This window comes from Aphelocoma coerulescens, chromosome 9 (genome assembly GCF_041296385.1).
Source record: "Aphelocoma coerulescens isolate FSJ_1873_10779 chromosome 9, UR_Acoe_1.0, whole genome shotgun sequence".
NCBI lineage: Eukaryota > Metazoa > Chordata > Aves > Passeriformes > Corvidae > Aphelocoma > Aphelocoma coerulescens.
The window spans coordinates 370637-382861 of record NC_091023.1 but is presented as its reverse complement, the minus strand read 5'-3'; the positions used below and the strand labels follow the sequence as shown (position 1 = coordinate 382861).

General features: G+C 41.4%; 1 protein-coding gene across 9 annotated transcripts in view; it reads left to right on the top strand.

Moving 5' to 3' along the window:
* DGKD (diacylglycerol kinase delta) overlaps positions 1–12225 on the top strand; it is a 60115-nt gene that overhangs the window by 26496 nt on the left and 21394 nt on the right. For 8 of the 9 annotated variants that reach the window (XM_069024633.1, XM_069024632.1, XM_069024629.1 and 5 more), the window contains 6 exons: positions 6245–6349; positions 7153–7285; positions 7836–7942; positions 8458–8583; positions 9653–9755; positions 10277–10439. In XM_069024633.1, the coding sequence (XP_068880734.1) occupies positions 6296–6349; positions 7153–7285; positions 7836–7942; positions 8458–8583; positions 9653–9755; positions 10277–10439 (686 nt within the window). In that variant the 5' untranslated portion in view covers positions 6245–6295. Of the gene's footprint in view, positions 1–2643; positions 2848–6244; positions 6350–7152; positions 7286–7835; positions 7943–8457; positions 8584–9652; positions 9756–10276; positions 10440–12225 lie in introns of those variants that run through there. The other variant, XM_069024631.1, reaches the window with a different exon arrangement.

The following is a 12225-nucleotide window of genomic DNA, read 5'->3' as shown; positions in this document are numbered from 1 at the left end:
TGGTGGAAATGAGAGTTTCCATAGGTGAAAGATGGTCACTTTAGCAGGAAATTAAGATCTCGCACTATAAAAAAACATGCAAAACTGGTGCATTTCTCCAGTGTTATATAAAAAGTTACTTTTTCTTTCCCGTATCATCTGGGTTTTGGGGGAAGATAATTGGTGTGGTTCTAGAGAGCTCTAACTGACCTCTGCAGTGACTTAATGGAATTTGTTGGCAAAACTAGGTGAAAGCTGAATTACAAAATAGAATAGGGCTGTAGTCTGTGGAGGAAGGCAAGGCTTGGGCCCTCATGAGTCTTTGATACTCATGTTATTGCTCTCTTCCAAACTGTAGAGACCTACTGAAGTCACACTGACTCGCTGCCTAAGGCTTTGCTGGCCTGATGCTGAGCTCCAGATTGTTTCAGAAATAGCCATCAGTGAGGCAGACGTTAAAGATTCTAAGTCTTAAGGACTGGTTTGAATCTCAAACTTGTGTTTTCTTCTCCCTTTTTCACAGTCTTCTTTTTTGTGTATTTGCTGAGGGAGTTGCACTTGCTAATCCACACTTAATCCATTTTGCCCCGTGTGAGTTCAGTAATTGTGTTTGAAACACAGTGGATTTGCTGCTTTGTAAACCTTGCTGATGAATATAGGCGAGGTGCTTTACTATATTCCAGCGTTCATTTCACTACTGTTGTCATTGAAACAGGAGCTGAAGTGGAAAAATGGCTGGGTCCTCCTTAGAATCTCATCCAATTTTCCTTCCTGAGTCTTGAGCTCTCAGGATGCCGAGAGCATTCTCCACCATACAGAGCAGATGTAGCAGTTAGCTACAGGTGGTGGATGGTTTCCCTACCTTTGCCATATGTGATCCAGCTGAAGGTTTTGCAGCTTTTTTTTTTTTTTTTCTAGTTTCTAGGTCTCTAGAGCTCCAGAAATTCCTGTTGTCTCTTTACTCAAGTCATCAACTGTTTCTCTTGGGGAGATTTATGACTAGCACCTTTGAATGTAAGACTATATTTGAACAGGATATGAGTAAAAGGAAGCTGTTAGAATGAGCAGGTGTTCTCATACTCCCACTTTTCGCCATTCTGAGAAATATACACATCAGGAAAACTATATTTTGTGAAGTTCAATGTCCCCCCACCCCGTCTCCCACCGCAGCATTTCTTCTGTCAGCTCTGTGGCTGGGCCAGTGTGATCTTAACTTGCTTTGCCGTCTTTTGTGGTCACTGAGCTCACCAGATGTACTCTGATAATAAACAGTTCCAGGGCATGCTTGGCTAGACTGTCACTTTATTGCTGAGAAGTTTCTGGGCAGCCAGAAAATGCCCCACGTGAGCAGAAATGATAAAGTTGTCTTGGGTGGCAGCAAGACCAGAGGATGAAGTTTTGCTCTGAATACTAGGAGGAAGGTTGCTCAGTACAGCAAAGGGTGAAGTATAGCAGATTTCTGCTTAAAATTTGGTCTAATATAGGAGTCTTTTTTGGACTGCCTTTCTAATCTGATTATTCACAGCTGTTCATCAGGAAAGGACATCCAGGGACATTAGTCCATTTTTAGAACATGAAGTGAGGAATTTTCTTTGGTTGGCTCTGTTGTTTGTTAGCTGGCTGGATTTGAAGTGTCGGTAAACTGGTGTTAGTTTTGGACAGAGGAGTGTAGGTCAACATGAGAGGTGGGGGTTAACAGCTGGTAAGAGGGAATGGGCCATGTGAGAGAGAGACAGAGGAGATAAAGCTAAATTTTCAGTGTCAAGAGTGTCTGTGTTTGCACAAGACAGCCAATGAAGGCATGGCTATTTTCAGATTTAAGTTTTTTTAGATTTAGAGTGGGCAAGCTTGAAAATTGAGAATTTCTCTAATAGACTTGAGATGAGTCACAGAGGGTGCATAACTACTTGCTGGGGACCTGACTGTCACCCCCATTTCTGCAAAATGTATTTCAGGGGTTTCTTATGCAGTGAGAAGTCCGTAATTAACCTGTGTCGTGGTCTGAAATCTCTTTAACCCTTCCTGCTGTTCCCATGTATCCTTATGACTCTCCAGGAGTGATTAGAGGGATTGGCAGCCTTTTTTCCCCCCCGTGGCTGTGGAGCTCTTTTTCTGGTCAGGATTAGGTGTCAGTTATGTCACAATGTGGTGAGCTCTGGGCACCCAGTTTCTTCTAATGAGTGAAATCTAAAGAACCACACCCAGAAGTTCAGTAGCATTGAGGATCAAAAAAATTTTTAATATTCACTTTTTAGGCAGAACAAGCACTTTTAATTAGTGTAATTGCTCATATCTAGATAAAGTTCTGAGCTGTTTTGGGGCATTAATGCTCAGAGTTCTGCCAATCCTCAAACAGCCAAAAATCTGTGAGATTAAAAATAAATCTGAAGACTTTTTATTGGGTTGGTTTTTTTTAACTTCTAGTAAGGCAGCCCTCATCCTAACTCAGAAGCAATCAGATCGTTGTTTTTGTGCTCTTCGTTTATGAGAACAAGAGGTCACTGGTGACATTACTGTCTGTAAATTTAGAACAAATAAAAGGAAATGCTACTTCACCTAGTGCGTCGTCATCCTGTGGAATATACTGTTCCAGGATGTTAGTCAAAAGCTGTAGCCGGAACATAAAAAAATAGCTGGACCGTGCTCATTTGTAGCCATGTTCGCTAACAGGGATAACCAAGCCTTGTGTTCCAGAGTGTTGGCTCATTGCAGCTGTAGCTGAGAGTGAACTCCCTGGGCTCCTGGCTGGGAAAGGACAGCTTTCCAGAAGGAAGATTGCTGTGGCTTCTTTTGAGATGACAAGAATGATTTTATTTTTTCTGGTGCGAGATGTTAGATTGATCATCGCTCTTGCTCAGACAACACAATGTATGTAACAGCTTTGCCCCTCTGTCAGTATCCTTCAGCAGGTGGATATCTGGAGCTGAAATAGCTGGTTCAAGGAGAGGGAGGAAGCAGTGGTAGGAGCAGTGTGAGTGAGCGTTTCTGTTGCTCAGCCCAGTGCCGTGGCACACGTGCTGCCCACCAGCCTGTGCAGGAAGGAGCGGGCGGGCGGCTGCCGTGCTGCAGGGCAGGCACGAGGGGCTGATGGTCCCCAGGTACCCGGGCTGGGCTGGTGGGTGTGGGGTGTGTGAAGGGCAGAGCTGCTCAACTGCTCTGCAAAGGAAGGGGCCCTATTAACATGTTTCTGGATTCCTGATTATCCTCATTAAGATGTTTAACTGTAATACTGCTGCATATTAATCAGGGAAACAGGTTTGTACGGTTTCTTCATTTCCCCAAATAATTGCTGCACTACTTACATTAAAATCTTGTCTGTCCTTTATAGTGAAGACTGAATTGTCCCAGTTTGTTCTCCTTAGGAGCAAGCTTTTAAAAGAGATTTATTCTTGTATTTCCAATCTCTGGTAATATCAATAAATCCCAGTGCAAATGTTGCTTTTGAACTGACAAATGGGGAATGCTCTTCATATATTTATCCTGCAGAGTAACATTTTTATTTGTAGTTTTGTAGTTACACAATAGACCCCTTGTTTTAAATCTGTGACTCTTTGTCTGGATGATTCATGTATGAAAATCTTTTAATCTCTTTATTTATCTTCTTGTTTTATAAACTTTGACTTTGTTCTTTGAGCAGAGGGCTGTCTAACACTGAATGTGGGGATTTTTAAGATGATGCAGTAGGTGACTGAAGAAGGAATTAGTTGTTTTCTATATTGGATGATCCATCCATTGATCCAGGAATTTAGTAGCCTCAGAAATTAATTCTTATCAAAGGAGTGTCTGCATTTCTGAATTTTATGTCAATATTTTAAATTTCTTGTCTTCCAGTGTGATTAAAAACTGTGCTATAGTTTGCATTTTCCTTCCCTCCCCCCAAAAAGGCAGAAAAATGGGAAAAGGGACAGCACTGGCAGGAGTGTTCTGAAGCTGTTCTTCACCAGTGCCCCAGAGCATGCCAGTGACTCAAATGAACTGGTGGTTCCTTACAGAATTTGGCTGGTTTTACAGCCATGAAAGGTCCTTGGATGCTTCATCCTACGATGTTTGGACTTTATATATGCTCCTGTTGTACACATGCAACTATAGATGTTCTTGGCCTTATTGCCAGGGAGAAAGCGAGGCCCAGTGGTGTCTGAACAAATTAGTTAACCTTGGTTTTACTTCCAGGGAAGTAAAAAAGGTACTTCTTCTTAGCAGGACTCAGACATGCCCCTTGTTCTTCTCTAACTTCACACTGATTTTTGCATCAGTGTTTCACGCTCCAGGAGAAGTTTCTCTAGGGTTTCTTCATTCTTACATGGCAGAGTTTTTGATGGAAATACATTTAACTACTTTCCTGTTTTCACAAGGAAGAAGAAACATTCCTGTGATTACTTTCTTTGGAAATAAATTTTTTCAAAGCTGGAAATGTTGAAAGGAAAGTGAGGGAAGAGAGAAGGAGTTCTTCAGAGTTTTTTTTTTAGAATAGTGTAAATATTTACTTCTGTGTGCTTACAGTTGATACAGATCAGATCGTTTTGTCCAAGATAGAATGCTCCAAATGCTAAAATTGTATTTCTAATATGAATGGCCAGTCCTTTCTTTAAAAAGGGATTTAGCTCCTTTCCTTGCCTACTTAATGTGTCTGTAGCACCCATTTCTAGGTATTGGTCATGCCTCTGGGTAAGGTGGTGTTACTGCAGATGAATCTGCAGTCTGTCAATGAAAAGAAATACAGTCTAAAAATTGAAGAGCTTAAAATAAAGCAGCACTTTCCACGTGTATCTTTTTTGTTGACATTACACCCACATTTCTTGGCAGATGCTCTGAAGCACTTCAACATTGACTAAAAGTTTGGTGTTCAACTTGAGAGGTTTTTATTTTTAATCTGTTTTATGAATGATAATGAGAGAGGTGAGAAACAGATGGGAAAACAGGGGTCATGTATTGGGGTGATGTGTGTGAGTGTTTTAATGTTCATTAACAAAACTTTGGCTGAATGGTTTGGCCTCATGAGATCGATACAATCCTAGTTTATTTTAATCCATTCTTTCAGATGTTAGGTACAATTTGCTTGAAAAGCAGATGATGTAGACAAATTTTCCCGTGTACAATATGTAGAGGGGTGCAGGAGAGTCTGGACAGTTGGAAATTTTTAGAGTTGACATAAAAGGAAGCCTTTTGATTTTTGTTAACAGTGCTCAACCTTAATGCAGCTTTTCTTAAATCCAGGTCTTGCAAACACTTCAGTATTGGTCTAATTTAAGTCAGCTTGATGAAAATCAATACAGAGGTGTGCACAAAGAGACAGTGAGATCACTACACTGTGGGGAAGAAAGACTTTTGTCTTAGGAAGAATAAAGGTTGATACATAGTCAAGTCGACTCCAGCTGAATGAGCAGCCCTGGGAACAGCAGACATGGTCCTCTGAAGAGCAGAGAGCTTTTATTTCTCTCTGCTGCCACCAGCTGACTGAAGGAGAGGGAGTTGGTGCTAGAGGACGCAGGGGCCTGGTGCCTCCCTGGGCAGAGGGAAACTTTTGCCACCCTGTGTGTCTTCTGCTGGTTTGTTAAAACATCGTTTATTTAACGCAGGGCAACTAATGCATGGGAACTAGCCCAGGGTACAAACATACTGAGGAGAGGATTGTTGGAGGGAGGCAAACTTGCCACAACCTCAGCCTGATAGGGAAACTTTTGTTGGAATATCTTTAGGTACATAGAACAAGCCCTCAGGAAACACGAGGGTTCAAAATACAATGATTTCTCTTCTAGATTATTTGATGTCTCTTCTAAATTGCTTATTTTGTTTTATTTCTCCCCTCCCCATAAGGGAGACTAAACAAATTTTTAGTATCATATTGTATATCAGAGTATGTTACCTGATTCATTCATTGCTAGAAACTGGTATATTATGCTATTAACAAAATGTCTCAATGTTCTTACCAGTTCTAAAAGTACAGTAAGTCCTTTAAAAAGACTTACGCAAGATCTGCACATAATTACTCTGGCTGCTCTGTGCTTGATTTGTGATGTGCTGTTATTTAGCTATGAGAGATTTTTTTACTCAGTTCAGTATTGGGAATGACAGCTAAAATCTTGGTGGCTCTGTACATTTAGGAAGAAATTAAGGTGTGCTGCGGTGGAAGAGAAACACGGTTCAAAGGTGCAAATAACTTTTCTTGTGCAGCTCTGAAAAGAGCTTCAACAGACTACACTAGTGGTAAGGTGTTCTCTTGCTGTCTCTCACTGTCATGGCCACTCCTCATTTTCTCTCTCTTCAGATTATCACTCCATGTCGGAAGCTCATCCTTTGTGCTGATAACAGAAAAGAGATGGAAGATTGGATTGCAGCACTGAAGACTGTACAAAACCGTGAACATTTTGAGGTACTAGGAAAGTGTGTACCTTTGTATTCTGTGCTTCATCTGCTAAATCACAGCTTGTTTTCAGAGTCAGCTTCCAGTGAAGTTAATAGAAGTCATTTTATTGACTGTAATGGGTAATAGTGTTAGGGCCTTCTGTAAAATCGATCCCAAATACACTGAAGTGGTTCTCCAAAGAAAGTTTGGCTTTGTATATGCTCCCTTGAAAATTTGTAGAGAACTTTTCAGAGTATGGGTAGGTTATGAAACAAAGTTCCCCTCCCGCCGTCTTTTCATTCTTCAGTTATCCTCCCCGTCCTAATTCCCATCTTGCCTGCTTGGTATTCTGCCAGCTTCAGTGCATCTGCCTGCTTCCTGGGGCTGAGTGAGACCAGCACAGCCACCACAAGAAGCTGTCTTGTGTTTTCCCCACTTGCCTCCCGCATGCTAGCACAAGCATTTCTCTGCTACACAATGAGTCAGGTTGGGGAATTGATCTTGCTGAGAATTGAATCTGACAAAAAAATGGGGATAAATTCTTCAGCAGATAAATTCTCCAGTTCATTTCCCTACACACACTTGTAGTAAGACAAGGATGAGAGGTGGTACAGGAGCTGTAATGAAGGTGTGGCTTCCTCAGGAAGTCTTTTGCCTTAGATACCTTCTTGAGTTGCAGCTAATGTGTATAAACTGCATGTGGCCCACTCTTTCCTAGTAAAAAAGTGTTCTGTTTCTGCCCTTTCTGACTGCTTCATGCAAGTCTTCAGAGAGAAAAAAAGTCTTGTTGCTATACTTTAGACCTTGCTGTAATACATTTATATCATCAGTCTACCCAGTACAGCATGGACCATTTCTCAGGGATGCATAACTGGTACGCCTGCTCCCATGCCCGGCCAACGTACTGCAACGTGTGTCGGGAGGCCTTGTCCGGGGTCACATCACATGGGCTGTCCTGTGAAGGTAAGCGTGCCCTCGTCCCCTGCCTGGGGAGGGACAGCCTTATTTTATTTTTGGTTTTGCCCATATGCCCAAATACTGCCATCTCTTATTAAAGTCATGTGTCGGCAGTGAGCAGATACACGCTTCTGAGGTATCTGAGAGAATATTCGTAAGAAGACTCCTGTTCGTGAGACTAATTGTGTTTGTAAGAACATCCTTGTTAAGTGTTTGAGTGCCAGGAGATGATTCTTTCTCAGCTTTGGCTTAGCAGAAATGCCTGGCTGTGCACAGCTCATGCTTCTAACATGAATGAGGTGACACCTACTCTGTGTAAAAGGGTGGAGGAGTGTCAATCGTGTTAAATTTAACAAGGTAATAACTAAGCTTTGTACAAGCAACTGGCAAAAGTGACAAGGCAAGAATTAATAGCTAGATCAGAACTATTACAGCTGATCATTTTGGTGGTGCTAAAAAGGATAGAGTGTGCCCGTGCTTTCTTCTGGAGCCAAATACACACTACCACATCAGACTTCCTGAGGCAGGATTAATACATTCTTCTCTTCCTCCCTAGTGTGCAAGTTTAAAGCGCACAAGCGCTGTGCTGTGCGGGCAACCAACAACTGCAAGTGGACAACTCTGGCCTCTATCGGGAAGGATATCATTGAGGATGAAGATGGGGTAGGTGTTAGTCTGAACTCTTCCAGCCTTACCTTGATATGGAAGCACTGCCTTGTGTTCTGTAGCTTTTTTTCACTTCATAAATAGCAGATTCTGCCTTTACACGGAAAAGATTTCTACTGTCAGAGCATGAGATTCTGTGTGAAAAGTCCAACCAGGGTAGCAAGGACTCCTTAGTAGGAATAAACTATTATGTACTGGGGGAGTTGAGATTAAATAATTGGAGGCATGGGGAACCTGATCTGAGTTTCAGCAAAAGAAAAATAAATGAGTGTTTGGAACAGCACCTTAGCATATTGGAATGTCTGATGTAACTCAGTGTTTCTGGGTAGCCTGGGGTGAGTCACCTGGACTCTTTGTGCTTGAGCATGATGTAAAGTGCCAGAATTGGTCCTCAGATGTCTTCTAGAAATTGCCTTTGCTGTCCTCAAATAGTGCATATGAAGAGTTGCTTCTCTGTGTCTCAGAGCCACGGTGCCTCCTGTACCTTTAAGCTTCTTCTGTACCTTTTGCAGATCTCAATGCCACATCAGTGGCTGGAAGGAAACCTGCCCGTGAGTGCCAAATGCACTGTGTGTGATAAAACCTGTGGCAGTGTCCTGCGTTTGCAAGACTGGCGCTGCCTGTGGTGCAAAGCCATGGTGAGTTGAATAAGTGTGATCATTTCAGTAAAAGGACAAGTTTTGATCAGCTCTGTGGTATGTTCTTTTAATGACATTTGCTTAGAATAAAATCTCTAACCAAGCTCTCCGTGTTTGCCATGGAGGACTTTATTGTTCTGCAAGAAATAGAAATTTAATTTGTGCTCCGAAGTGTTGCTGTGATACATAAAAACAAGGCCTGAAAAAAGTATCCAGCTTCTAGCCAAGCTCATTTTATTTTGAGAGTGAGTTTTCATAGAAGGATCTAACTACAGTAGACATGAATCAATGCTTCAGACATGGCATATGTTGGATTTTAAGGAGCCGTTAATTTGTTATTTCTACAGGTTGAAAAGGTGCAACAGACTATAAAGAATACTCCACTATTTTAATAATAGCCATTTCCTTTCCATTGCAATAGATTGCTCTTGCCTAACCACTGAAGTGATGCAGATCTTGCTATGTTTCCAGTTGTCTATAATACTAGTAAGAGAAGTATCACAAAATGTTTTTAGAATGGGGGGGCTCAAATGCCAAGGAAACGCTCTATCTTGCAGTCTTTATGTACCAGAAAAGCCCTGCTCTACTTTGTATTTCCTTTTTTGGGTGGCTTCATTAATCTCTTCTCTCTCATTAATCAGTCTTCTCTTACCTCTTATGTCCCTCATGTCTTCCTGCTTTGTTTTTTGCTTTCTTGTTCTCTTGAGTTCCCAGCTTTTTCTTTTGTTGCTATTTCAGATCTCTCAGCTGAGGCTGGGATTTTGAAAGCAGAATGCCTGAAGGCTCCTAAAGCCACAGAATCTGTTATCTGGCTCTTTCAGCAGCCAAAATGCTGGTCTCATAAATTCAAATGGCAGGAAAGTACATACTAATGGAAAGAAGAGAATTAGTAGAAGGCTCTGATTAGATCATTCTTAAAATAACTTTATCAATAAATTTATCAATTGACATTTTTTGGTGATTTCAGCCCCTCTGCCTTTCTTCCTCTTACAACTTCTTTTGGGTGGCTTTAGGAGTTATACCAGTGTCCAAAAGAGTCTGAATTACTCTTTCTTGGTGGTGTTTCCAGGTACACACAGCATGTAAAGAGTTGTTGTCAAGCAAATGCCCTCTTGGGCTCTGCAAAGTGTCCGTCATTCCTCCTACTGCCCTTAACAGCATCGATTCAGATGGTAAGTACTGCTAGTAAGTAGCACTTCTTTCTCTTCCTCTCAGTCTCAGTGGCTTCAGCTGGCACTACTAATGCCAGGTTTTGCCAGCTGAAAATTCTGCTTTTGCTGTTGATGAAACTCCTCACTGGAAGCCATTGCTGAGTATGGCAGTGAACTGTGATTGCTTTGCTTTCGCATTCAGTTTTTCACCCTGTAATGTCAGTGTTTGCCAAGCTGCAGCTGGTTATTTATTGACAATGACTGTATTGCAGAAGCGCTTTGGGAAGGTTGGAGAAGCTGAAAATTTTGGAATACTGCTAGGAAATAAGTGTGACATTTAGCAGCATGAGGTGTGGTTCATGCTGGATTCAGGGCTGTGCACATTTGGCATTCACCCAGTGAGTGCCATAAGCACAAGGAAAATACTAGTTGTTCATAGCTGGGCTGGGGTGTGGGCTGTTGTTTTTTCTCTCTTTTCATCCCCATAGGAAGCTTCACATCTCTTGGCTTTTGCTCCCTCTCACTTCCCTTTGCCCCAACAGGTTTCTGGAAAGCTACTTGTCCCCCTTCTTGCACAAGCCCTTTGTTGGTATTTGTCAACTCAAAAAGCGGAGACAACCAAGGCGTAAAATTTCTACGAAGATTCAAGCAGCTGCTGAATCCAGCCCAGGTCTTTGACCTCATGAATGGAGGACCTCACCTTGGGTAGGCAGATATTCTATGGAAACAGAAATTCCTTGTAAATACCTGAAAAGTACAAGGGATTTATTTGATTAAGCTCATCCTCAAATGTAACAGGGAACCCATTCCTCAGAGACAACTGAACACATGAGGTTTTTAGGGGTTTTCCTCTCTCTGTGTTTAGTGTTATTGATTAGCTAAAACAAAAAACATTGTCAAAAAGGTTATTGTATCTATTAATCAGTAATAGCAGGACAGCTTGAGGTGTTTTGGGGAAATTCCAGAAACACTCCTCTGGAAGAAGACAAAGCGTGGAAAGCTTGAATCCATAAGAAAACTTGTCAGCAAACAGTCTTGTAACCGACATCCTGATGTACTGCTAAGAAGAGTTAACTTCAGTTAACTCAGGTGAACAGACGGATGTCATAGATAGCAAATTAATATTGTCAAGATGAGATGTATTGAGAAATAACTTACCTGAGAAGTCTGTTAAACTTCCATCCCTCAAAGACTTTGTGGTGATATTGTGGAAAGATCTATTATGAGTGCATTTGGTAAAGTTGGTTCTGCCCTAGGATCTAAGTTACATTTCAGACTTTTTACCAGATTATGCTAGAATATCTGTGGATATTAAAAGAAAGTGAGTGCTGTGAAATAAATTTCTTTTGTGTATTTCTGCAACTCTCGCTTAAAAAAAAGTTTCGTCTTTAGTTTGCCCACTTCCAAATGTTTTTCAGATTTGAGTAACTTCTGTCATTAATTGGTGCTCCTTATAATAAGAGCCAACACAAGGTGAATTTCTCTCATCTTTTCCTAGCTATGACTCCAAGTCTTTGACTAGATGTGTAGATGCAGGGGGCTAAATCTGGGAGTGTCCATCCCTGGATGAGTGATCATTGGGTCCTGAGAACTGTTGTGGTTCTTTGCCATAGCATATTGCAAAACACTGGCATTTAAAACTGCAGTATTCTGTTCAGGGGATGTGTTTGGCTGAAAAATAATTTACTAAAGACTTGTAAAATTGAGTACTTTTCTTGCTCCCCTCCCCAGCTGGACTGACTGTCGTGAGGAATTTTGCTTTTAAGCAGGAATGGAAGGGAGGGAATCAATTACCTTCTCGAGCTGTGGTGCACACTTCTAAAACAGCTGCTCTTATATATTCACTTAAAAAGGGAGTCATGGTACAGAGTAAAGGCTGCTTCTTGATAATCTGAATATTTTCAGCTGATATTAGTCAGACGTGTACCATAGGTTGTTGTCATTTCTGTAGTCATCTTTTGTGTGTGAGCAATGCTTGATAAAATAAGGATTTTCATGTACTACAGCAAATCCTATTTAGGTAACAATAGTAAAAAACATACATACAAACCCAAAATAAAAGCAGGTAGTAGATCTCAAAAATGTTCAGGAGAAAGCACAGTTTCAAACAGGAGAGATTGTTTTTTATTATTCTGGAAAGGGTGAATGGAGAAATTCACACTAGTGAGCTGTTTGCTAGCCTGCAGAACAGACAAGGCACCAGAACAGTGATTTATGTTGCTTTCCCAGAAGGACCAAAGCCTGTGTTGCTTTACGTCCTCTTGCAGTTGTCTCCTGGCTTATTGGCTGCATGAAAAGCCCCCTGTTGAAGCTTTGCTTTAATTGGTGTGGCCAGGAGTGCAAAGGCAGTGACATCAGAGCACTTAGAACAGTGACAAGTAACTAGTGTTAGGCTGGACACAGCAAGGCTGCAATGAGTTAATTCAGTGGATAATCAGCTATCACATGCTTGTTTCCTGTTCTCTGCAGACAAAAGTGCTCTGCTTTAGTA